Genomic DNA, 26,264 nt, shown 5'->3' with positions numbered 1-26,264 from the left:
GCAGTAGTCCAAGCGGGAGATAACTAGAGCATGCACCACGCTGCCAAGACAGTTCAAGGGCAGATAGGGTCTCAGCCTGCGTACTAGATGGAGCTGGTAGACAGCTGCCCTGGACACAGAATTGACCTGTGCCTCCATGGACAGCTGTGAGTCCAAAATGACTCCCAGGCTGTGCACCTGGTCCTTCAGGGGCACAATTACTCCATTCAGGACCAGGGAATCCTCCACACCAGCCCACCCCCTGTCCCCCAAGAACAGTACTTCTGTCCCATCAGGATTCAGCCTCAATCCATTAGCCGCCATCCATCCTCCAACCACCCACAGGCACTCACACAGGACCTTCACTTCCCTCACTGGTTCTGATTTAAAAGAGAGGTAGAGCTTCACTAACAGTCTCAGGGTGTGATTAAGCTGCCTGGGGCAGATGGAATGACGCTGACTCTGTATGAGGGGCTGCAATGAGCTTCCACAAACAATTCGGTAATCATCAAAATACATGCAGAAGATGTGTATTGTACTGTTTTTTTGGAGTTCAGGGAAGATGACAATGTGTTGCTGTAAATCTGGGAGGTTAGTCTGGATGCCACCTGAAGGATCTCCAGGTTGTGAGGCTGACATCTGGTAAGAAGAAAGCTATGCTTTAGCAATCCTGCTAGATCCCATTACCTTGATGGCTCTGGCAGAGGGGTTGATACACACCTGCCTTTGCCAAGGAGGTGTCTCTGAATGGAAGGGGAGAGGTTTTGGGGAATCAGGGCTCAGCTCCCCCCCACCCATTGTTGGAGGTGATGTGAGGAAGGTATGTGTCTGTGAAAGGGAGCAACAGCATGGCAGTCTTCTGTTGGAGCTGGAAACATACAGGGATTTGTGTTCTTTGAGAATCCAGAGTGGCTTTGGTGTTCCCCCACTAAAAAAAATACCAAATGGGGGAACAAGATCTGTTGGGGGGTGTTAAATAAAAATAAGCTATATATAATTTTTAATGCAAAAGATAAAATAACTAGATAGCTATATACGAGTATTATCAAGTTAACACTCATTTAAGTTCTATTTTAACTGGGCCATTCTAGGCAATCTCTGCTCAGAAGTATGGACCATTGGAGTTCATTGTGCTTACTCCCAGGGAAGTGAGTACAGGATTGCAGTGTTAAATCTTTCTGTCTGAAGTCCTCACTGGCACAAAAACAGAAAGTTAAATTTTGTAATGATTTCTGCAGAAATAGTACTAAACAATTGTAAAGTCCTCACTGGCACAGAAACAGGAAGTTACATTTTGTAGTAATTTCTACAGAAATGGCATCATAACAATTGTGCTCATTTGTCAGATAGTATACAAAAGAGAAATAGTGCTATTAAAATGCAAGAATATGGTTTTCCTCAAATTGCAATTCAAAATTATGTGTCGTTTTCTTTTCAATGGAAAGCTTGTTTGCTTTTGTTCCCATAGGCAAACAAATTTTGCCAGTCCAGTAAGAAGCCTTCAGATCTTAAAAGCATGTGAGTATAATTCCTTCTAATCCTCCTCAAGGACAACACAAAAGTGTTCTTTCTTCTCACTGGTCGCTTTTCACCCTGTGTTCACATTATTCTGTTATCACATCCTTAAAAATACACAGCAAACTAAATGCCTATGATTTGATTAATCTAAGAAATTTGATTAAGCCAAAAACTTCAATAGTGGCCTGAGCACACGTTTTCACGAAGCAAATATCTGTTCACAATGTAAAAATGGCAAGGCTAGCTCATGGTCCATAGCATTGCTCAATGAATAAGATAACTATTCTCCAGCCTTCAGAGAACACAAGTGTTATGAACTTAAACTTTGCAGAAGGCCGCATAATCATGAAGATTTTAAGGTTGATGACACCTGACCTGCGTGTTGTTCTTCGGTTTGCCTCCAAAAAGAAAAAAAATTGTGACAGAACAATCAAATCATTTGTTGGAAATCCCACAGCAAATGTCACAAGCTGGAAGCCCTTAATTAAAAGCCTTCCTGAGTTTCCTAGCAGTTCGAAAGCACGTCAAAGTGCAAGTAGATAAATAGGTACCACTCCGGTGGGAAAGTAAACGGCATTTCCGTGCACTGCTCTGGTTTCGCCAGAAGCGGCTTAGTCATGCTGACCACATGACCCGGAAAAACTGAGGACAAACGTCAGCTCTCTCAGCCTATAGAGCGAGATGAGCGTCGCAACCCCAGAGTCTTTCTCGACTGGACTTAACTGTCAGGGGTCCTTTACCTTTAAGTTAAGTTCAGAGGACATTCCAGAGTTGTTTCTCACCTTGCTTCCACTGTAAACAGAATTTGAAGGACAATGACTTGGGAGTTTGGAAACAAAAATATTTAGGGTGGAATTCTAATGCAATTATTCCATCAGTACAAGCATATATGTCTGCCAGACAGAATGACCCCCCCTCTTCTCATCCTGCCAGCTGTTTTGGGGATTCTCTCGACCACCCCCTAAACACCTTTGGGGAGGGTGCAGGGGTGCACAGTGGGAGAAAGGGGAAGTCCCATTGTGCTACTGCAACTTGTCTTCCATTAGCACAATTTAGTTTAATCCAGGTCCTTAGCATCTAATTTAAATATCAGAAAATAATAACTTATTCCTATAGGATCTTGAGGCATCACAATGGAAAACTTTGGTAAAATTTCTGTTACCTTATGGCAATTTACTTGCTGTGAATTATTGTTGTTTCTATTCCTAGTAAGAGGCTGGGTGGTTTTATATTTAACATCATAAATTATCTGATTTATGACGAGCCAAAGGAACAGAGATTGTTATCAATTCCTCTCTGAACTCAAGTAAGAAGTCACATTCTGCATACGTACAGGATTTGGTTCAACACAGAAATGAGCCCAAGGCAAGGGACAGATGCATCATTTATGCCAGTAGTATTAACAGAATAGACACTGTAAGACTGAACTACCAGTACGACTAGTCCTATTACTATGATGATGAAACATTTGTTAGGTGTCATAGTGTGCTAGGTGCTGTGACAAGAAATCTTATAATTTAATTAAGATGGAAAGGTAAAGAGAAAGACCAGGGTTTAGATGAATGATCTTGCTCACTGGTTTGATCATGTGTCTCCTCCCTATCATTCTTGTCACTGTCCTCCAGATACATTATATACCAATGTTGCAGTGCTCCTGTTCATGGCTGTCAAGTCCCCTCTCTGGTCTGTTTCCTTCCATACCCATGCAGAAGATTTTCCCCATTCTGCTAAATAGCATTAGAGGGCTGTTGGCCCCAAACCTGAGTACCATATAGCTGGAGGCAGGGGATGGGAGAGGTATCTCCTCAACTTCAATTCCTATCCCTCTTTTGGGATACTTACAATGAGCTGTCAAAGGCTTGAGTGGCCCAATTCACACTTTTTCCTCTGCCCTCCATTTTCCTTTCCTTTCCTTTCCTTTTTTTATGATGGTGTTTTCTTTTAAATGACACAAATCTTCTTTGTCTCAAACTGTTGTCAGACATACACTTGATCCTATCTTGGTTTATTAAGCCAAGATGTAAACAAACCTTTTGGCCATTCCCACAGCCTCTTCTCAACCAGAGTAAACAAACCAGGAAGTTCTCCATTAACTATAGGTTTCCATTTCATCTGAACCAGGAAACTTTATTTCACTGCTTTGGAGTGAGCCAAGCTATTAAGTCAACTTCAGGCATGCCTTAATATCTCAACCTCTTCCATACTTTCCCTGTTCAAATGAAGCAGCTCAGTGGAGCCCCAAAATCCACTTTTCTACTTGTGACATTGAATCAACCCTTCAGTGGGAACATTTATGTGTGCCCAATGTTCTACACTGGACTTTTGCATAGAATAACATTTGAAGCCTATTTCAAATGTGAATATTTTCTAGTAATCTAAGAATACGACAAAACAGTTTCTTCAAGCCACATTGCATGAATGTTTTAATCTGAAAAAGCACATACCTTGTGACCGAGCTCTCTTCAGACTGTTCCTTCTCTAAAAGATGTTGGAAATACCCTTCTATAGTCTGAGCAGTTAGTGCTTTCTTGAGGTATGGATAGTACAGTGGATGTCGCGCTACTACACCTGTTGTTGCACACAAGAAGAACACAACTGTTATGACCTCAGAGTCTAGCCTCCAGCAAGACTAGGAGTCAGAGGCTGCAGTCTCTTCAGTTAAGGAGATAGACCAGGTGCAGGGCTCTGAGTGTGCTGCTGGACAGCAGGAGACAACTGAGCCTGCAGAACATAAGCCCCACTCCCAAAGAATCTCCCATATCTCAATGGCCAGAGCTGGAACTCTCAAAAGTACGGTAACTTTCCCCAGAGCCATCCAATGCCTCCCTCGCTAGTCAAGCAGCACAGGGAGACACCAAGATGGAGGCTATGGAACAGGAAGTGCACATATTTAGGCCAGAGGGTTGGCCCTTTATGGTCCTGAAGTTATCTACAAGAGGTGTACTTGCTTTAAAAGGCTTGGTCTGTTCTCAATCTTTGTCAGAGCAAGTGGCTCACTTGATGCTATTCATGGTTCTGTAACCTTTGACCTGCCTTCTCCATGAGATCCAGTACAGTCATACCTTCGTTTTTGAAGAGAATGCGTTCCGGAAGTCCATTCAACTTCCGAAACGTTCGGAAACTAAGGTGCAGCTTCTGAGTGGCTCACGATTACGCAGGCGTGCCAGAAACAATAGCTGAAGCCACATCAGACATTCAGCTTCCAAAAGAACATTCGAAAACTGGAACACTCACTTCCAGATTTTGATCATTCAGGAGCCAAAATGTACGAGTACCAAGGTGTTCAATAACCAAGGAATGAGTGTATTGGGCCAGAAAACAACACCAGCCATGTACTGTTTTATAGCAAAACTATCATAAAAAAAATACCCCATTCCATTCCAAGATTTTTCTCAAACCAACAGCCTTGCAGGGTTAAAAATAAATGCATTTTCTATGGGAGGTCTTTCTTCCTCTCAGCTGTTGTTTCATGTTTGATGAGCTGTCCTTGCTGGTATAATAATGATAAAAAGTAAGGTAAAGGCGTAGTTGTTTTCTGCTGTATAATTTTTGAATCTGGTGACACATTTTTAAAATAAATTCAAATATTTATATCTCACCTTTTCCAAAACAGTCCCATGACAGCTTACAATAGAAGTACAAAGATGTGATAAGATAAAAAAACCACAAACTATTAAAAAAAAAAACATAAACATGACAGCCAAACAAAGTAGGAAGTAAGAAAAAATTCCAAGTAAAGGATGTAGATGATAAATCCATATAGCTTATTGGGGGAAGAGCTAGATTTAAATATATTTGAGGTCCAGTTTTATATGAAATAAACTCAGTCTTAAGTTACTGTATATTGCTTCCTGCATCTCTTTCCACTGACTTGTGATAAATAAACAACATATACAAAGGTAAAATCCCCAAAGCTTAACAAAAATTCATTGATTGTGTTTCTCTTCGACAGATGGGAACTTAGTTGTATTGACAGTGATTTTAATAAGCTCTTCAAGTTTGAAACGCACATATACAAAGTGGGACAAAGGGGTGGAACACTGGCAAAGCATTATTTTGAATGCATGAAATGTTTAAAATTTTGTTCTACCGCTTCAGCATCAGTTATCCTTGCAAAAATGCATGAAGGTTAAGCATATTCTCAACGTGGTGTGAAACTTCTATTCATTTAAAAAACAGCTCACACATGTAACCATAAGAATTGAAGAATACCTATATTTGCAGAATTGCCTTTGTCCCCACTTCTGGTATAGGCAAGTTCTTCCAGACGATATACATGCGGACCACTTGGTAGATCTATACATATGGAATGAAATAAAATTACTGCTTTCTCACCTGCAACAGGAAAGCTGTTGTTTTGTTTGTTTATACTCTCTAGTGTATTGCTGCTTGCAGACTTGACCAGGCTTCCTCAACCTCGGCCCTCCAGATGTTTTTGGCCTACAACTCCCAAGATCCCTAGCTAGCAGGACCAGTGGTCAGGGATAATGGGAATCGTAGTCTCAAAACATCTGGAGGGCCGAGGTTGAGGAAGCCTGGACTTGACTCAAACTTCATGTATATATTCTTAAATCAAGCTAAGGTACGAACGATCCGTAACCCTTAGCAACCGAAAACATAGTTAAGGGAAAATGTATTTTTTAAAATATTGAATTCTTTATTACAATAAAATATTCACTGCATATACAAACACTCCAATAATAAATATTATAATAATAAATCCTTAATAGGCCAACTTGTGTACAGTATATTTCAACATAAACCAAATGAGCTCAAGTTGGCTCACCCACCCACTTTATCCTCACAACCAACCTGTGATATAGGCTGGGAGAGAGAAAAACAGGCTCAATGTCCTCCCAGGTGGTTTATAACAGAGTGGGAATCTGAACCTCAGTCTTCTCAGACTTAGTCTGGAACTCTAATTTCCATCATTTACCAGTAAATTTTGAAATTACTACTAGGATTGAGAAATGTCCAAAGCAAGCCCCCAGATCCAACCATTTATGATATTGCTACAACACTATCACAAATCTGTCCTCTGTGCAATATCCTTAATCTGTTTTAGTAATTAAATAATCCAAAACTTTCGAATAAACCGTAAAGCAAAATTATGGCATGTGGTCTAATATGTCTTTAAATAATTGTTTATTCTGTTAAAAACAGTAATTCTACCAATTTTCAGCATGTGGCTATAAGGCTATAAGATTATGCCCAAGGCCTATTATATTTTATAATCTGCTAAGTTTAGGATCTGCTACAAGAAATATACTTTGCACATTTGACAGAGAAGATTTCTCCAGATTTGAGAAACTACAACAGCATTTGATTTATTTTCAAGTGGACATGACTGTGTGCAAATAGAAGAAGACTGTACTGAAAAGCACATCCTGTATAAAGAAATGTCTATATGCAAAAAAATAAAAAAAATAAAAATCTAGGTATGGAGCAATTTTAGTGGTAAACAATAGTACCTTTTAACTCTTCCTGAGTCATGGGCTCATCATGTGAAATTGCTGCATCTGAAGTGAACGAAAGATCCTCCTCATATGTTTCAACATGTAGCCCATTGATAAATATGTCAATCTGGGGGAGGATATTATTTAAACTGTTAAATAGGCTGCCACATATACAAGACTAAAAGCCATGTAGGCAACATGTTAGATGTAAAATGGGTAAAACTGTTTGTGTTAGTGCTCCCATGCAACATCTAGCTTGTGCTTTCAATGAAATCTGTGTTGACACAACCTATCACACCAAGGCATCAGCTGACTGGACTATAATAGCTCCTGCTTACAGATATCTCACAAATCAGAAGTGTCTACTGCAACCTATAGACGCAGCCAGCCAGTCATGTCAATGGCCTTTCTCCAGCTTTTGATTTTTAAAAACCTCTGTGGTGGTCTACAACCATTTAGGTGCAAGTACAAGTTTTGCAAAAGATTCAAAACAAAGTGGAATGAGAAGCAAGCAAGCCTTCCTCATGTACATCCAGCATTGGTCAGCAGAAATTGAAGACTAAGTGGAACTCAGGACAATTTGCACCATTCTTACTTTTAACAGATATTTAATTTGGCGGGACTTGGAGGACAGAGGAAGACTTATTGAAAAAAATTTCAGCTGCTCCTCACTTAAAAAAAAAAAGCAAGGTTTTCTCCCAACGTTAGCCATACCCCCTGTACACCAATTGAAATGAACAGACATGACTTAACTTACACCCATTAATTTTATTGGGCCTGCTCTAAGTATAAATTAGTTGTATATTACCCATACAATTGTATATTTTGAAATCAAAAGGTTTCTAACTTGTAAAGATACGAAACTGCACAAACACTGTTTTGAAGTTAAGTACAATTACATAAAAGCTGAAGGAAAAGCTCCACTGATCCTCATTCTTCACAAGAACAGAACAAAGCTCTGTTGCAAACCAAATAATAGAATCTTTGTATCAATGCAAGTCTTTGGAGATGGGGGGGGGGGAACCTTATGCAATAGGTTTTACTCTAGGTCAGACTTTAAAACAATATTTAAAACAGCACGCATTTATGCAACTACTGAAATCCAGGTCAAACTTTAAGCACAGGAAATGCTACAGTCTCTCCCACCCTGCATGGGCCAAGTTTGACACATGAGTGGGGACTCCCACCTGTCAGTCGCAATGACCTCAGGTGACCTGTTTCTGCACAGCGCTATGCTAGCCTCCCAAATCAGCTGATTGTCAATGCTTGCATGGAAGCACCAATGATCAGAAAAATGTCAGTGCTACTACAATAGGACTTAGCTACCATACATCTTTACCTGCATCAGGTGCAGAGCAGGTGGCATAGCTTGGCCAATAACAGCCTCATGGGCCGAGTGGTTAGGCCAATGGGCTGGAGGTTCCCACAGCTGCTGGAACTGCTACACTTTATTAATAAGGACATTACTGTTCTTCCCCAACCGGGCTAGAGAAACATAGAAGGAGATATTTGGAGATAGAGGAGGGAGGGACAAAAGTTCAGAGTCAGAAGAAGCCTTGTGCTTCTCATTCTTAGGTCCTCAGAAGACATTTAGCCCCAACTGGTTGCATGGATGAGAGTATATGGCAATGTGATTTCTCATTACATTGTAGACAAATGGGGAGGATTGTTCAAGCTTTGCTACTCTGGCCTCGCACGGGTTATTTGATTTAGGGGTGTGCTGCTCTGTTCTGCAGCCATAATGAAGCAAATTGGGGTGATTTTACTCTTCGCTGAGTCCAACCAGGGGTGTACGAAGTGGGGGGCAGAGGGGGTGTTGTGCCCCAGGTGCCACTCTGGGGTGTGTGTGACAAGATGGCTCCTGCCTCCCCCCAGCTGTACAGTGGCCGAGGGCGTGTGCTCGCACAGCAACCATACAGGCTGCCACTCTCATGCGCCATCCATGAGGGCTGCCTCTCGCACGACGACCGTATGGGCTGCCACACACGCGCACTCCATACGGATGTCACGTGTGTGTCACCGGGCGGTTCTCCCCACCCCTCGGTGTCCTGCCCTGGGGGCCAGAGAGGGTTCCTCCGCCGCTGAGACCAACCACAATGTAAACAAACCATCTCAAGTCAGAGCCAGGCCCTCACAAAGTTTCATGTCACACTGTTTTTCTGTGCTCTCTTCCTTTCTGCTCTCTCTCTTTTCTATGTCTCTGTCTTTCTCTGCTTGAAGTCAACAGATTTTGCAAGAGGTGTGACTGCCTAAATGCTGCTTGCAAAGCACTAAAGAGCTCTGAATTGTTTTCTTTTTCTTTCTGGTAAAGAATAATGGAAGATTCTTTTTAAAAAAGATTTAACTTTAAAAAACCAACACCCATACCTATACTTATGGGGCGGGGACATTTGGAGCCTTACAACACTCCACAGACAATATTAAGAACAGTATCGCCTTGTGCAATGGTGCGTATTGTAGGATGTCTCTTCCCAACGCAAACAAGCTAAATCAGCCACCATGAATCTAATGACTAAGAAGAATGTACAAGTAAGAACACACACCCTTCAAATGAATATGAATTTTGTGATTCTCTGCAGCAGCTACAAAGTGTATTTGGGACTGGTACTTCGAAAGCAGCTCCTACCTTGACATTCTTTTTTGGATAAAGAAAGAAAAATGGCTTCAGAACAGGCGATCTGGAAAAGAAGCCACACACAAATAAGGCAAATTAAGTACAGATGCCAAAAGAACACCTTTCAGTAGGTTTTTAAATGGTTCCTGAATACATCTCAACATCAGCTATGGTCTTTAGACATTCAGTACATCTATTTAATTCAGGGGCGGTCCTTCATGACCACTGGCCAGGATGGCTGGGGCTGATGGCAGTTGGGGCGCAAGACCTGTCTTTTAATTATCGGCAACACAGGATAATTTAAAACCATGAAGTGCAGTATCGCTGATAATCTGCTTCTGAGCCACTTTGTTACGACTGGAAATTTTCTAGAAATATAATGACCAATAAATATTTTCACTGTAGGCAAAGCCCTCCAAAACACAGCAGTCAGCACATTCCTGAGACTGACTAGAATATTTTAGGATTCTCAGCTAAGGGAGTATATAATTTGGTTGTCTATAAAACATAAAGTTAGCTAATCAATATGCTAAGTAACTGACAGTTAAGAAATGCACGAATTCCCTAACGGTTAAAAATAAAAGTATATATTCTTATAACCCCCTCTTAAAAACTTACACTTTTGGACGTCCTCCAACTATTGCAGTGAGACCAGGTGCTGAAAATGAAATATATTTTAAAGTTAAGATTCTAAAGATGATTAAGAGAAAATCAGGGTTGAACCATTTTCTTTATTGAGATTTGGTTTTTCTCCAAAACCCCCTCAGACAATGAAATAAAGTTTTAGGATGATGAGGACTTTTGCCTAAGCATGAAATACTTAACATCACTCCAATTCCTAATTAGACCCTGCAGAATTATAGGGAAGGAACAGTAGGATAAATGGAGTTTCAATAGGGGGAGGTCGGGAAAATCTGAAGGAAATAAAATGATTATCCTTCTGCTAGAAGACCTGCAACAGAAGCTAAGAAGATGGTGGGAGTTTGCAGCAAATCTAGGAATCTGAGTGAGTGAGTTTTCCACTGATAAATTATTTAGGATGCCTGTTTTAAGTAACTATACAGCTGTCCCCTTTACAAGAGCTTTAGCTGATGGATGTAAATAAAATTAACTCAGGGTGCTGAACTAATATGGGTCTAATGTAATATAACGCAAAATGCTTTTTAAAAAAATGCAGTTCAACTGTAATGCCAACGCAAGTTAGAAAGTGGAATACATTTTCAGCTTTTATAGTGCCCTTCTTCTTTTTCTATCGTAATATCCACAAACATTAGGAAGAACTAGAACCTGGAACTAAATCAGGTTCAAGATTTTAGAAAGAATATTATTTTCGCTTCTCTAGCGTCCAGCCACAGCACTTATTACCAACTTGAACTTTTCAAACTCTAAAACAACAAGCATCTGAAATCAAGTGTCCTATAGTCATTATAATATTGCACACCATATACAAATAACTTTGCTTACAGAGGCCAATTAAAATTGCTATATCCATTTCCTCTCAACCCAAAAAGATAAGATATCTTTCAGGATTATGTATTCAAACATAAATGAGGACTGGCCAAGTTAATCTGTTAAACCTAGAAGCAACTTCCAACACACTTGTCATCAGTCATAATATTTACATATACCCAGGCACTTTAAAATCTCAAGCTGCATTAAGCAGCTGTCATCGTGGTGTCAAGCTCCGGTCACTTAAGATGTGAAATAAGGGTCAGCACATTAGTTTTGTAGTTAGGAAGCTGCTTCAGAAGATTAAAAATGTGAACGTTCCTTGCTGACGCTGTTGAAAACTCCAAACATCAGTTTTGTTGTAGTTATCTCGATAAGAAAATAAGAATGAGGGGCCAGTACGGGAATTTGGGTGTCTTTAATACACGTTTCGAATCTGGATCCACTTCCCCACCCCTGCCTTAGCCACACCCAGATTAGATTACAGCTGTACACTCCATATGGATCTGCCCTTGAGAAGTGTTTGGAAATTGCACTGATCATAATGGCATGTTTTCAGAGCATATGACAGGTTTTATTGTCTTAGTTCGGAACAGTCAATGCAGTTTCATGCTCGGCAGGGACTTAAGAATCATGGCCATAAGAAACAGGGGCAATGCCATGCTATCAAATGGTCTAGCTCAGTGGTTTTCAACCAGCATGCCATGACACTCTGGAATAGTGGTCAGGTGTGCCATGGGTGGCACCGGCCTCCATCCTTCCTTCTCTCCATCCTCTGATGCCCTCTCACATCTCCACCTCCAGAGGCCTGCGCAGCTGTTTGTTGCAGCAGCCCTGGCTACAAGCTCCCAGGCGATTGAATGGTGGCTCTGGGGCCAGCCAGTGGGTGCTGGTTGCCAAGAGATGACTTTGCCTCAGTGTAAGCAAGCTAGTGGGCGAGGATTCATGAGGAGAGGTTGTATATATGTGTAAATAAACCACATATCATAAAGACACCACAGTCTCTGCTGTGCTTCATATCTAAAAGCAAACACAAACCCTGGGTAAGCACCTGTAACCCCTGAATTTTCAAACCACTCAGAAATTGGGGTGTCATCCAACAATGCTTTTGACTTTCACTATTAATTAAAGACTGTTTTTATTGACATTCAGAAATGTTCTGAGGAATGGGCTTTTACTACACAATGTTGTTGTTGTTTTTGCAAATACGCTGTAAAACGAAATACATTTTAAAGGTAAAAAAAATTCTTCCTGAAAGCAAATCTGATCAATAACAAGTGTCAAGATGGTTACATGTATCTTATCTTAGCAATATTTAATATCATATAGATAAGTGCTACTTTACTTTGCTCTGTTTGGTAGAACATAAATTTACTGCCAGTTACAGACTGTGACCATACACTGACCCTGCTTCTGTAAACAGAGGTTTAAATCAACAGTGTATTTATTCTGTCTCCAGGCCACTGCAGAAGCAATAAATGAACAGCTTATTCACATGGACCACATGGTTAATGTACTCCTAACATCCCAAGCAATGCAATTACTTAACTACAAAGGGAATTTAGTGCAAATGAATACCTTAAAAGCTGGTCTGTATTGAGGAAGGACCTTGCTCAGGAATTCAGAGTACCTTGCACATGATGTCATTGTGACATCACATGACTGATGTGGGCAGCCCTGCCCACCCGCCAAATTTGGCCTTAAAGGCTGTCTGGGGAAGTCAAAAAGGTTCCCCACCCCTGCTCTAGACTAACTAAAAAGCAAAGAAGTGCTCAGTTTTGGTCAAATGACAACCAATTTTATACAGTCTAATAACCAAGTTTGGTTATAAACCACAACAGCAGAAAAACAAAGATTCAAAATTTACCCATTCCTGTTCCAGCTGGAGCAATCTCTCTGGAAAAGATTTCAACTGCCTTTTTCTGCTTATGAAGTACGGCAAGCCAAATAACTACTTCCCGTGGACCCTGTTTTCAGATATTAGAAAAGAGAAAGGTAACAATTATAAACCACACATATAGAGCTCTTTTAACACATTGAAAGACTAACAAGTCTATGGTAAAAACCCCCCCACAGAATTTAGAAGCGGAAGCGTAAATCAAAAGACACAACTCCTACTGCAAACGGTTTGAAATTTAACTTTGAAGTTTCTGTTTATTTCCATAATTTATTAAAATTTCCAAACGTGCACGTGAAATTAAGACAATAGCTTTAGTTTTCAGCAGACAAAACATATATAGCATATATAGCAAATAACTGTAGAATGCTGAGCATTAAAAATGTGACTGACACATTTTAACTTGCAAGCAAGCCTTCTAAGAATAATCCAAAGTTTAGAACATTTCCCTAGTATAAACTTCCCTAGTAAAAAACTGCTGCTCTTGTCAGTAACAGGGTCAGTGTGCTAACTTTCAAATGGCACAGTTCAGAGTCTGGATGATATGTTCTGTACAGAAGCAAATTTGATCGTGAGAACATTATATTTTGCAACAGAAAGCACAATATCAAGAGACATATTTTCTTGCAGGAACAGAATGTTGTATTTCTAAAAAAAAAGAGATATTTCATACATGACTTTTTACATTAAATATTAAATAAATTGGAGTAATTCCAGCCATGTGTACAGATTTAGATACTGAAAACAGCCTGGACTAGAGGGACAAGTATTGACAGTTTAAAGGTTGCATGAAGCTTCATACTTACTTGGAAAAGGATCCTACTGAGATAAGTTATTTTAAACATTTTTATCCCGCTCCTACCACAACAAGAGGGGGTTTACAAACAAGATATATAAAATATAAATAGCAACCGTAAATTATCAGTAATAATACCACCAAATAAATCCAGTAACTAAACCCAGTAGCACTATAGCATCCTTGCCCACCAAAGGCCTGGCTTCAGAATGCCTCCTAAATCACTGTAAAGGGGCATTAATGACCTGCCTTGTCCTGTAACAGAGCCTCAGTTTTATAAAGAGAAAACCCAGCTCCTTCCCATTTTCAGCCTGATCATTCTAAATAATGCCATTTTGAGCAATAGCTGAATAATGGTACTTATGAAAACTACCTCAGTTATTTTCAAATTAATAATATATATATATTCATGGCAACTAGGAACTTCTCCTTAACACAAATGGTAACTTTTACAAAAAAAATCACAACTACACAGTGAAGCAATATTTGGGGGGAAGCATTGGCAATGTCCCCCTTACAATAATGCCCCCTCCAATCCCACAGCTGCAATTAATTTAAAGAAAAGAAGAGACATAGCTGCTCACTAAGCAATAAATGTAATATGTATTTTAATTCTTAGCCTCCATTCCTTCCCAGTCGGTGGAAGAATATAAACAGGAAGAAAGTGATAAGACTGGTAAAATGCATGAGAGGAACGATCTTCTTCTCAATCTGGTGTTCTCTGTTTCTATTCATCTTCCCACCTAGGCACCGAAACCAGAACACAAAAACAAAAATATCCTCTGCAAATAACGTCATACGCTCCATTTCATTCTCCTTTCCTTCAGGGCTAAGTAAATGATAAGATGGTGAAAATGAAGAGTAAATGGAATTGCAACGGGAAAGGAATACTTCTCTTGGCTACACAATCAAGAAAAGTGCTTGTGAGTCCACCTTCTTACTTACATCGTCTGTACTCCTTTTGGCGTGAGGTCCGTACGTTTCCTCAGAACCTAAAATCTGTAGGTTAATTTTGCTGTAGTCCTCATATCCCAGCTGATCAAACATCAGGCGTGTCCTGAAACAGGTCAAATATATTCACTGCTGCTAAAGAAACTTTTGCAACACCCAAGGTTTGTTTGTAGAACTCAGGTCCCGTTTGCAGGCTCCCCCCGGACATGTGGTTGGCCAGTGTGATTTACTAGGTATACCTTTGGCATGATCTAGCAGGGATTTACTTATGGTCCCCATTCTGAGATTCAAACTCTACATGGGGCAACAGCAGACAAAGTCTTCTAATGGGTTTTCTGCCTTTGTGTGTGATGTGGATGCAGATGTGAGTGTGTTATATGCAGGTGACATATACATATATTTCTCCACTCCTGCCCACTTGTGGCTTACCTCTGGCTTAAAGGTAAAGGGTACAGGACCCCTGACCATTAGGTCCAGTCGTGGCCGACTCTGGGGTTGCGGCGCTCATCTCGCTTTATTGGCCGAGGGAGCCGGCGTACAGCTCCTGGGTCACATGGCCAGCATGACTAAGCTGTTTCTGGCGAACCAGAGCAGCGCACGGAAACACCGTTTACCTTCCCGCCAGAGTGGTACCTATTTATCTACTTGCACTTTGACGTGCTTTCGAACTGCTAGGTTGGCAGGAGCCGGTGCTTTTCTCTTCAACTGAGCTCTGGCATCAGCTAGCTGGGAGAAAAGCTCTTGGGATGTTTTGGCCCACCCACCTACCCTATTCACGTGCCCTTTAAATTGTATCCTCGTCCCCACTTTATACCAGCAGGTCACAACAGTGTTTAAAGATGCAAGTCTACCACCTTCACACGGAGTTCTCTGTTTCTTTTACATTTCTTTTACATTTTCTTATTATGAGAGCTATGATAATAAGAGGGCAGAAGTTTTTTTTGGGGGGGGGGGAGAGGCTCCCATCTTTCACCAGTTTCTGAGCTTATAGCTATGCTAACACTTGCCCACTTGTCTCATAATAAGAAAATGTAAAAGAAATGTAAAAGAAACAGAGAACACCAGATTGAGACAAGTGGGCAAGTGTTAGCATAGCTATAAGCTCAGAAACTGGTGAAAGATGGGAGCCTCTCCCCCCCCCCAAAAAAAACCCTTCCGCCCTCTTATTATCATAGCTCTCATAATAAGAAAATGTAAAAGAATCAAGAAAATCCTAAATCCTCATAAATGAAGTAAGTCTGAAACATTTTTCAAAGAATGTATTTGAATTCCCCCCCAAGCTATTCTACTCATTCCTGGTATACTCTTAACCATTGTTGTTGTTGTTGTTTTAAAAAAGGGTGGGGGATAAGAATGAGTGTGGAAATCAAATTATCTCTTGCCCCAGCCAATCTTTTTTTCAAGGGAAATGCCATTTACCTTCCCGCCAGAGCGGTACCTGTTTATCTACTTGCACAGGTGTGCTTTCGAACTGCTAGGTTGGCAGGAGCAGGGACTAAGCAACCACCCTGTTGCGGGGATTCGAACCACCGACTTTCTGATTGGCTAAGAGGCTCAGTGGTTTAGACCACAGCACCACCTGCATCCCTCTTCTGGAAACACACTTTCTCATTTGACAGGATTCATATATTGAAATAGGCAACTCCAGGCTTAATTTGCAAATATGGCCACAGGCAGTAATGCTTCTAAATGTCAGCTGCTTGAAACTGCAGGAGGGGTGATCCATCTTATGCTTGGGTCCTTCCTGAAGGTTTCCTGCAGGCATCTGGGTGGGCATTGTTAGAACAGGATGCTGGACTGGATTGGCCATTGGCCTAATCCAGCAGCTTCTTCTTAGGTTCTTATACATAATGAACGCCTGATAATAAGCTATTGGAAATATTAAGTGTATATTACATTGCTCTTAATTTAAGATAGTGACATTTTAAGTTGTGGACCAAATGACATGGCTCCTTTTTACCAATGGGGCACCGTGAGATGATTATACAATTAGGGGAGCTGTTCTACAGTAAATTCCAACCTTTTCAAAATACTTTCAGCAGTTCTTCTTGCTTTTTCTATTGCCTTTGGTCCTCCTACTGGGCAGCAAGCTGTAGCTCTGAATCCATCAAGGTACGTAGCATTTACCTGGAAAAACAGAAAAGATGTGAATAAATTATTAATGGTTCATTCTCATTATTCATTCTCATATTTTGTTTAGAATGGAAGAGCTATCCTTGCAGCAACAAGGAGTATCACAAAAGAACAAAGCTGTATATTTTATGCAAAGGGTTTACTGAATGAAGAGCGCTCATAGCTGATAGCTGAAGCAAGTGGCATTAGAAAACTGGATTGGATTGATTATATTTGCAATTAAGATCTGCGCTCAAAACACTCAGGGCAATTGTTATTCAAATAAACCCTTTGACAGTGCCTGTGGCTTTGTTCGTCTGTGACCACTCTTCAGTTTCATTAGCTATGCAGACTAATGTGTAACCATCTATTTAAAAGAATCCTTTACTCTTATTTAATCATATTCAGATAATTAGAGAGGGGTGGATTAAAGTTCTGTCTCATTTTAGAACTAAATTAAGATAAGATAGGATGATTGTGATTTTCAAATGCTGACAGAAGTTGGAAGATACATCCTTATACTTGCTAAATAGTATATCTGTGTTAAAAGACTAGCAAGAAAATGTATTAATATGTATACATTTAAATGTGCAAATTTCTGTTAGATACAGAAAGAGACAGTGGTATAGTACAAAAAACCCCACTGAACCAATGCAAGATAAAGTAAATTCAAACCTCAGCCTAGAAATGGTTATGTGAGATGCCAGCAGACAAATCACCCTCTTCAAATCCCCAGATTCAATGCACAGAACACGACACAAATTTGCATCTGCATTATCCAAAAGTTTTAAAACAAAATTTCAGTTTGCATTGTCTTTCAGACTCCTTTTTCTGCACAGCCTGTTCAAACAGTTTGGATGGTTTAATTTCAGACTGTTTACCACAGAAAGGACTGCAAAACCTTCTAAAACTAAATACATAAAGTGAAAATAAATAAATGCTATGCAAAACAGACTTGCCAAGAATTTCTTGAAAGACTCATCACTTCAGTTCAATGATGTTTGCAAAGTGTCTATATTCTTTTCATTAGGCATAGGAAAACACATGTTTCACACCATGGCAATACTATCTTTTCTTCAGGCTTATACTACCATTATCATTATTGAAACAATAATTAGAACCTTGTAAAATGCTGGTGGAGGCAATCCTTTTGCTCCCTGAACTTTCACTGCACCACCTTCAATGCCTGAAAAGGGATATTTAAAAGATTGGAATTACTTATAACCAAACCATTATTAATAAGCATTTATGAGCTACTGCACTCCAAAGTGTATAGGACTGACAACAACACTATTAAATGAAGACAAAATCAGAACTGTCAATATATGTTTCCCTGGATACATGTAAAAGCAATGGCTCCAAAATGAAATTAGACCAGTGTGTGGCAGAAAAGTATTTCAGTGGATTTTAGCCACAACAGATAAATGGAACTGTGCAGTTCAGAAGTGGAATTCCTCTGAACATCTGTTGCTGGGGTGGGGTGGGGACAGCGGTTGTGTTCAGGCTGCATTCAGTGGTGTCACCCAGGTGGCAGAAAGATTTCTGGCAACAGAACAGGAAATAAATTCTCATGCTTTCCAGTCCCCTGCGCCACCTCTAAATCTGCTCTGATTGTTGTTTAGTCATTTAGTCGTGTCCGACTCTTTGTGACCCCATGGACCAGAGCACGCCAGGCACTCCTGTCTTCCACTGCCTCCCGCAGTTTGGTCAGACTCATGTTTGTGGCTTCGAGAACACTGTCCAACCATCTCGTCCTCTGTCGTCCCCTTCTCCTTGTGCCCTCCATCTTTCCCAACATCAGGGTCTTTTCCAGGGAGTCTTCTCTTCTCATCAGGTGGCCAAAGTATTGGAGTCTCAGCTTCAGGACCTGTCCTTCCAGTGAGCACTCAGGGCTGATCTCCATCAGAATGGATAGGTTTGATCTTCTTGCAGTCCATGGGACTCTCAAGAGTCTCCTCCAGCACCATAATTCAAAAGCATCAATTCTTCGGCGATCAGCCTTCTTTATGGTCCAGCTGCTCTAATGGTTCCCCCCAAATGCTCTGAAGCAGACTTTGGAGAGGGAAAGGTAGCAAAGGGGAAAGGGAATTGCTGGAAATGGCTTCCCTCTCCATCCTGCAGGCAGAGACCCTACTGTCAGCTGAGCAGTACTGTTGAATACAACTTCAAGGCAGCAAACCCTGCTGAATGAATTAGGCTGTGAGAGTGTAGGTACCTTGCACTAGTAGAGCTTCAGTTTGAATAATATGTCCGTGCCCAATCAACAGGGATCCCCGCTTGCCCTGGACAACAGTCTACCCAATTCAGCAGCATCTTCCAACCTTCAATACCTTTCTGAGGGGCTTGGAGGCAGGAGCAGGCAAGCCAGCTACAGCCATTTAATTTAAACTAACTCACTATCTAGTAAAAGACAGGCATTTTTTGCCTACAAAATGATTAATCGTTATATTAATTTAAACTAACTCACTATCTAGTAAAAGACAGGCATTTTTTGCCTACAAAATGATTAATCGTTATATTATCACAGCTACCCAAAGATGGCTCAGCCTGCAAACAGGATCAGCCAGGATCATGCTGACATTGTGCACTCAGGGCAATTCTTCTGGACAGCTGTTTCCAGGTGCTGAGGAGTAATTTTAACCAGCGGTGGGAAACCTGTGCTCTTCCAGATGTTGTTAGACTCCAGCTCCTAACAGTCACAGCCAGCAGGGCCAATGGGCTCAGGGATGATGTGACCGGGGAGTCCAGCAACATCTGGAATGGTACAACAGGTCCCCCACCACTGATTTCAACCCTACTGTCGCCATCACAGTATATCAGATTGGTTTATTTATATCTAGCCATCAGACCATCACAATGCAAGCGTTTAGCAAACGTAATTCCATATTTGTATAAAAGTCACATGCATTAACATAAATAAATAGATGCAGACCTAAATAAAACTATATACAATACAAAATGAAAAGTTCTGAACCTCCAGGACAAATCACAGCAGTCCCCCCCCCCCTTTAAAAAAAAAACCACCTCTCTTTTAACACAGATCAAAATTAAGAAAATCTAAACAAATCTGAATAAAATTATATAAAACCTAAATAAAAGATAAGAACAAATGTATGCCACGGTGTAGATATTGCTACACTAAAATCTGATTCAAAAGAATTACCACTGGTGTTCTAGTACATGATCCTCCCATTTTATTTGCTCCAGTTCCCCTTCACAAAATCACATAATTGTAGAACTTGAACTGATGCCAATGATCATCTAGTCCAACCCCCTGCAATTCAGGAATCTTTTTGCCCAACTTGAGACTCAAACCCACAAGCCCGAGATGAAGATTTTCATGCTCTGCTAACTGAGCTATCCCAGGTACTAACTAGGGAGGTCTAAACTGATAAAGAGAGATGATAGTTACGGCAATAACTCTGTAAATTATTCCACTGCTAAAACAAAACAAGCTCTGGAGAAACAAGCCATAGTTTATTTGCCTGTCTGTGAAATGATTTACAGTTTGAACACCCTGTGCTGAAAACAAACCACGGCTTAGTGTTATGTTCAACAGCAGTCTAGAATGTATGATGCACTCCTTAGTAATAATGAGTATAAACGTCTTTGAAAACAGCTCATCAAAGAAATCTTATCTGACTGAATGGTTGGCCCACCTAGTCATGTATCTAACTGACTCTGGGTTTCCATGTCAGACATGTCAGCCCTTGATGCTTGCAAGTATATCAACGATTGATGATGGCACACAGGACGATTTTAAACTCTGGGCAGGATGATATGGGAGTAGACAGTCCCCCGAAGCAACTAGGCCTTGAGCAATTTAGGAAATTAAAGATGAGCATGCTAAATTGAACCTGGAAACACACAGGTAGCCAAAGTAACTGGAATAATGAGTCCCAGTTATCAGACTTAAGTTCTGAATTTTCAGTCCTACGGATGAAGTTTCCAAGCTGTTTGTGAAGGCAGCTCCACACAGAAAGCACTGGAATATTTTAGCTCTGAAATAACTAGAGCCAAGACCATTTTGTCTTAACTGAGGCCAAGTCCCTCTTTTCTTAAAAGAGGCTTCAGCTGGAGAATCACCAAAGTCGATAGGCTTGACTTGTACACAGAGGAGGTCATGGTTTTCTCCTCCATTTCAGCAGAGCTAAATGGCAGACTACTCTGTTGATTTCAGTGGTGCAGGACTTCAAACTAATTCATAGAATCATAGAATTGTCGAGTTGGAAGGGACCCCAAAGGCTGCCCAGTCCAACCCCCTGCAATATAGGAATATGCAGCTGTCCCGTACGGAGATTGAACCTGTAACCTTGGCGTTATCAGACCACACACACTCTTATCCACTGAGCATGTGATTAGTACATGAAGGAACAGATCTATGCAATAATATTAAATATTTTTCTTCATAAATAACCCATCACTAAAAGAACATCGTAAGCCAAATGGTACCAGGACAATGCAATTTATTATTACTTTTGAAATGGCTTTACTCCTCAATGTTTTTAAATCTAAACAAACATAACTTCCTGCAGCTTGATTCATTATAGCTCATGAGTTCTGTTAGAACTTTTATAATAAGAAAAATACAAATCACAAAATTAGCAGAGCTCTTACACCAATTATGTTTTTTTAAAACCCTTCATATTCCCCACTGAAATAATAAAAAGAGCATCTCTAGTTCAACCAACTAGTTTATCTAATCCTGCCATACAAAATATTTAGTAAAGTAAACAATTAAAGTAGATAGGCCTGGAGTCCTTTTTCTGGTGTACGTGTCAAAACAATTATATCTAAAGATATTTGAGAAATCTGCCTATTTCCCATCTGTTATATTTCTACTAGAATAACTGAAAGTTCATGTGAAAGTTCATTTGGAGTTCAAATGTGTCATGTTGGGCCATTTACAAACTAAAAGTTCATTTGAAGGTTAGGTGTATTTTTAATTATTTTTTAAAAGGGTTCCTTTAAGCTTACAGCTATTGCTTTTTTGATTCCGATGTTTCTGAACCTTCATGTATCTGTTCTAGGGGTTTTTTGTTTATCAAATATATGTGTGTGCACAATCTTTCTGAATTAATATGGCATTTGTATTTTCATTGTATAATTTCATTAAAAATTCCTTAACACTAATGACATGACGCTATACATTTTTACTTGTTTGGCAGTAAGCCCTATTGAGTTTATGGATCTTAAAGGTAAAGGACCCCTGACAGTTAAGTCCAGTCTCAAACAACTCTGGGGTTGCGGTGCTCATCTCGCTTTATTGGCCGAGGGAGCCGACGTTTGTCCGCGGTTTTTCTGGGTCATGTGGCCAGCATGACTAAGCCGCTTCTGACGAAACCAGAGCAGCGCACGGAAACGCCATTTACCTTCCTGCTGGAGCAGAACTTGCACTTTGACGTGCTTTCGAACTGCTAGGTTGGCAGGAACTGAGACCGAGCAATGGGAGCTCACCCCGTTGCAGGGATTCAAACCGCCGACCTTCTGATCGGCAAGCCCAAGAGGCTCAGTGGTTTAGACCACAGTGCCACCTGCATGGATCTTACTGTAGTCTAAAACAAAGAGCAAAAATGAATGAGGATACAAAATTAATGATCTATTTTCCTATTCTCCACAATCACAAATCCTTGACCTCTTAACCAAGGATGCCAACAGGATTTCCTGTATGTGAGTTGCAGCACCTACATCTCACCAACCTTTCACTAGCAATCTGTGGGCAAGAAATGCTGCTTGGATATGTATATTAACTTAGTCTAGCCTATCTCACAAGGCTGTTGCTATTCTTATTTATTCGATTTCTAACCTACTCTACACCGTAAGGTCACAGGCAGGTTACAACAATATAACATTCATTATTTAAATTAGTTTTTAAATGAATTACTGTTACAGGTATAGGGTAGGCCTATAACAACAACAACAACAACAACAATAAGTATCTTGAGTGGAAAAGGAAGATACAAAAAGTTAATGTCATTCCCTTGCTTTACCTGCAATACTTTATAGTCCTGATATTTATAGCAAAATATCACCACCACTACCCAAAAGGTTTGCCGACCCTAATAAACAACAAGCGAAAAATACGCCAAGTATGTGAAGTTTTGTAGCTTTGGTGTCTGAACTGCCAACTTTCAGCCTAGCCTACCCCACAGGGCTGTTGTACAGATAAAAGGGGATATGGGAAGACAACGTACACAGCCTTGAGCTCCTGGGAGGAAATGTAATACAAATATACAGCAATGAGCAACAAACGTGCACTTTCACAACACATACACACAAAACATTTTGTCAACCTTGAAAAACAAATATCCTTGCACTAAAAATACCGCCTACAGGACTTCTAACTTGCTACAGCTGTAAGGTATTTAATATTTTTGCTTATAGTTGCTGTATTATGAATAAATAGCAGCATAGTTATGAGAAGCGGACCAGTAGTTGCTGGAAGGGGGACGTGGAAAACCGGCACAGGGGTTGCAACAGTATCATTTTTCTAAGTAAGAAGGAGGTCTCATTTATTTTTAAGGAACTAAGTTTGAGTAAAACCTACCAAAGCCAGCCAATTTTGTTTTATTCTTTAAAGGCAGCACACTTGGAGGAAACAAATAATACGGACATGGAAGAAAGTGCTTAAACAAATAAACCCCAGTAACATCCTCTGTCCAGCACAGGCTAACAACAACAATGAGTTTTCTTGTTTTATCTACCACTCTGAGAATGCCCCTTTCCTGAGTGGGAGTGGTCAGCATTCCTTCCTTTGGTTACATATCAAGAGTGATTAAATTCCTTAGCAAAGGTGCTGCTTGCCCAGTGCTGAAGCCTTACAGTACAGTACTGTACCTCCACAGTTTGCTTTCTAACTTTGTATAGAAATAGCCAATTGACCCACTTAAAATTGAAAACTAAGTCTAGGGTCCATGGCCCAGTGCAAATGTACTTCCCTGCTACCAGCCCTGTACATAAATTAGATTAATTTAGATTTCCATGAGCCTGGAATTTAGAACCTAAGAAGGTGGTACATTTCTCCACATAGCCATGTGCAAGTAGCCACATACAAGTTTAACTCTGGTCTTTGATAGGGATCAGCTCCCCCTGGCACTTCTTGGTTCTCAGCTTCATGGAACACAGCACTTTCTGACCTTTGTTCTGTGCTGTTCCTTTAGAGATCCCTCTTTGGTCAAACCAGGGGTTGTCAACCTGGTACCCACCACCCACTAGTGGGTGTTTCAGGATTCTAGGTGGGCGGTAGTGGGTACAACAGCACAAGCTGAATCCTCCTTGCATCAAGCACTGGTGGGCAGTAAGGAAATTTTACCATCAAGAAAGATGCATTAGTGGGCAGTAGGGATAAAAAGGTTGACTACCCCTGGGTCACACTGTTCTTGCTATGATTCCTTATCCTCTCTACCTGTTTCTTCAGTTCATAATCCTGTGTTTATGCATGTCTGTACACACCCTCTGCAGACACTAACCTGGGATTTCAGCAAGGGAAACTTGAGAGAAGTCACATGTGACATCTGGCAGGAGATATTCCTTAGGATTACCAATTTCATATACCAACTGTTCTGCCACCGTGCCAAAAGACAAGAGGCCTCCTGTGTTAGGTGGTTTGGATACAATAAAACTTCCATCAGAAGAACATTCTACTATGGGAAAACCGATGTTATGCCTAAAGGGTTGAAAACATTGAATACTTTATTGATTTGGAAAATATATAAGAATCCAAATAACAAGCAATACATGGCAATGGTTAGGGGGGACAAAAATATATCTACTTCCAAAACATATACCAAGAGCTTTAAAGGGTATAGAACACACACACAGTTTTCAAAGCTCTTGAAGAGTCAAATGACCGGCTGCATTATGGCAAATAAGGAAAAATAACTGGGGAATGAAATGTTTGTGCCCCAAAATTAGAGATGGGGACAAATAAACAGAAGGCAAGCTAAACAAATTTTTTAAGAACTTTGAGAAAATTAAAGGCAGATTGGCAGGCTGGCTACAATACTATCAATTGCATGAGGTTTTTAGGCAAGATAAAAAGAAAAGCTTTGCAACAGAATTTTCGAGATTTGAAAAGGAGGTGATCTATAATGACGAGAAAACATTTTCAAAAATGTACAAAATTCTGCTAGATTGGATGGTAAAGGAAGAGGAGGTTAAGTCAGTCATGGTAAAATGGGCTATGGATATAGGTCATAACATCCAACTTTCAACATGGGAAACACCTCAAATTCACGGCATGCTACACTCTTAAAGAAAATTATATGCAGATTTTTTACCACTGGTATTTAATACCCAAAAAATTGGCGATGATGTATAAAAATAACTCAAATCTGTGTTGGAAGTGTAATAAAGCAGTAAGAACAAAATATCATGCATGGTGGAGATTTAAAAAAAATGGGATAATTCTGGGATATAATTTACAGTGAGTGAAAAAAGATGTTTAAATTATCATTTCCCAAAAAGCCAGAAGCTTTCTTTTTAGGAATCATTGGGGATGAGATCCCCAAAGATCTGAAGAAGTTGTTCATGTACGCCACCACAGCAGCGAGAGTATTGTTTGCACAAAACTGGAAAGAAGACCAAATTCCAATGAAGAGGGACTGGCAAGTGAAATCGACACAGAGATGGACAAGCTGACAGGGAAGTTAAGAGACCAAGAGTACCAAAAATTAAACAACAATTGTAGTAAATTTTTAAAAAACTGGGAGATTACTGTGGTGATTAAAAAATTTTAACTGGGCTAGAATGACTCTTGTAAAGATAACTAGTAGAAACAGTGGGAATGATGGTAAATAGAATATTAGATACAATTGGAAAGGCATATAACATAGAATTCCATGGACCCAAGTAAGAGGTGGAAGGAAGTCCAGTGCAAACAAAGTAAGAACAAAATAAGTAGATAAGTAACATAATATTTATTTTCTCTTTAGTTTATGCATAAATCTTGGAATGTTCATTGTGCCCAATTGTTTATTGTGAATATTGACGTGTATGAAAAGGATGGCTATAAACTAACTGAAAAACCAATAAAGATGTCTATGGAAAAAAAGAAAAAAGAAGGCAAGCTAAAAAGGGGGATGACAGTGTGGAGAACAGAACACTCTGTATTCAATGGTTCTAAAGAATCTGTGGTAGGTTGGAGCTAACTAGGTTACAGTGAGGCAAAGAATTCACAGTATAATTAAAAAGGCTGAAATTAAGGTAAAATTCCATTCAAATGTTTAAGTCTGGCCTGGCTAGGCCTCCAAAAACACAGAGAAAAGCAAAGGGGCATAGCAATTTCTAAAATGGGATTCATATATTTTGAGGGTTTGGGTTTTTGTTTTTACACACAAGCTGTATATAAATTTTATGAAATAAATTTGATAAAATAATTTAGAATGCCCACATATACAGTACTGATACACATTGTCCTAATATTGATACATATTGTCTTAAAAAGTTTGAGAGAGAAAACTGACAAAATAAGCATAAAGAAAAGCGATAAAT

General features: G+C 40.0%; 1 protein-coding gene across 1 annotated transcript in view; it reads right to left on the bottom strand.

Annotated features, from left to right (window-relative positions):
• Nucleotides 1-26,264, bottom strand: part of LOC310685281 (uncharacterized protein) — a 48,366-nt gene that overhangs the window by 10,975 nt on the left and 11,127 nt on the right. The window contains exons 9-18 of the mRNA XM_083457338.1: nucleotides 24,242-24,438; nucleotides 17,894-17,958; nucleotides 16,681-16,787; nucleotides 14,655-14,766; nucleotides 12,884-12,983; nucleotides 10,186-10,225; nucleotides 9,580-9,631; nucleotides 6,969-7,080; nucleotides 5,710-5,793; nucleotides 3,942-4,065 (exon numbers count right to left, since the gene is read on the bottom strand). Of these exons, the coding sequence (XP_083313464.1) occupies nucleotides 3,942-4,065; nucleotides 5,710-5,793; nucleotides 6,969-7,080; nucleotides 9,580-9,631; nucleotides 10,186-10,225; nucleotides 12,884-12,983; nucleotides 14,655-14,766; nucleotides 16,681-16,787; nucleotides 17,894-17,958; nucleotides 24,242-24,438 (993 nt within the window). The remainder of the gene's footprint in view (nucleotides 1-3,941; nucleotides 4,066-5,709; nucleotides 5,794-6,968; nucleotides 7,081-9,579; nucleotides 9,632-10,185; nucleotides 10,226-12,883; nucleotides 12,984-14,654; nucleotides 14,767-16,680; nucleotides 16,788-17,893; nucleotides 17,959-24,241; nucleotides 24,439-26,264) is intronic.

This window comes from Podarcis tiliguerta (assembly GCF_965153285.1).
Source record: "Podarcis tiliguerta genome assembly, chromosome: 9".
NCBI lineage: Eukaryota > Metazoa > Chordata > Lepidosauria > Squamata > Lacertidae > Podarcis > Podarcis tiliguerta.
Note: the sequence above shows the minus strand (reverse complement) of the source record. Positions and strands in the feature narration are given on the sequence as shown.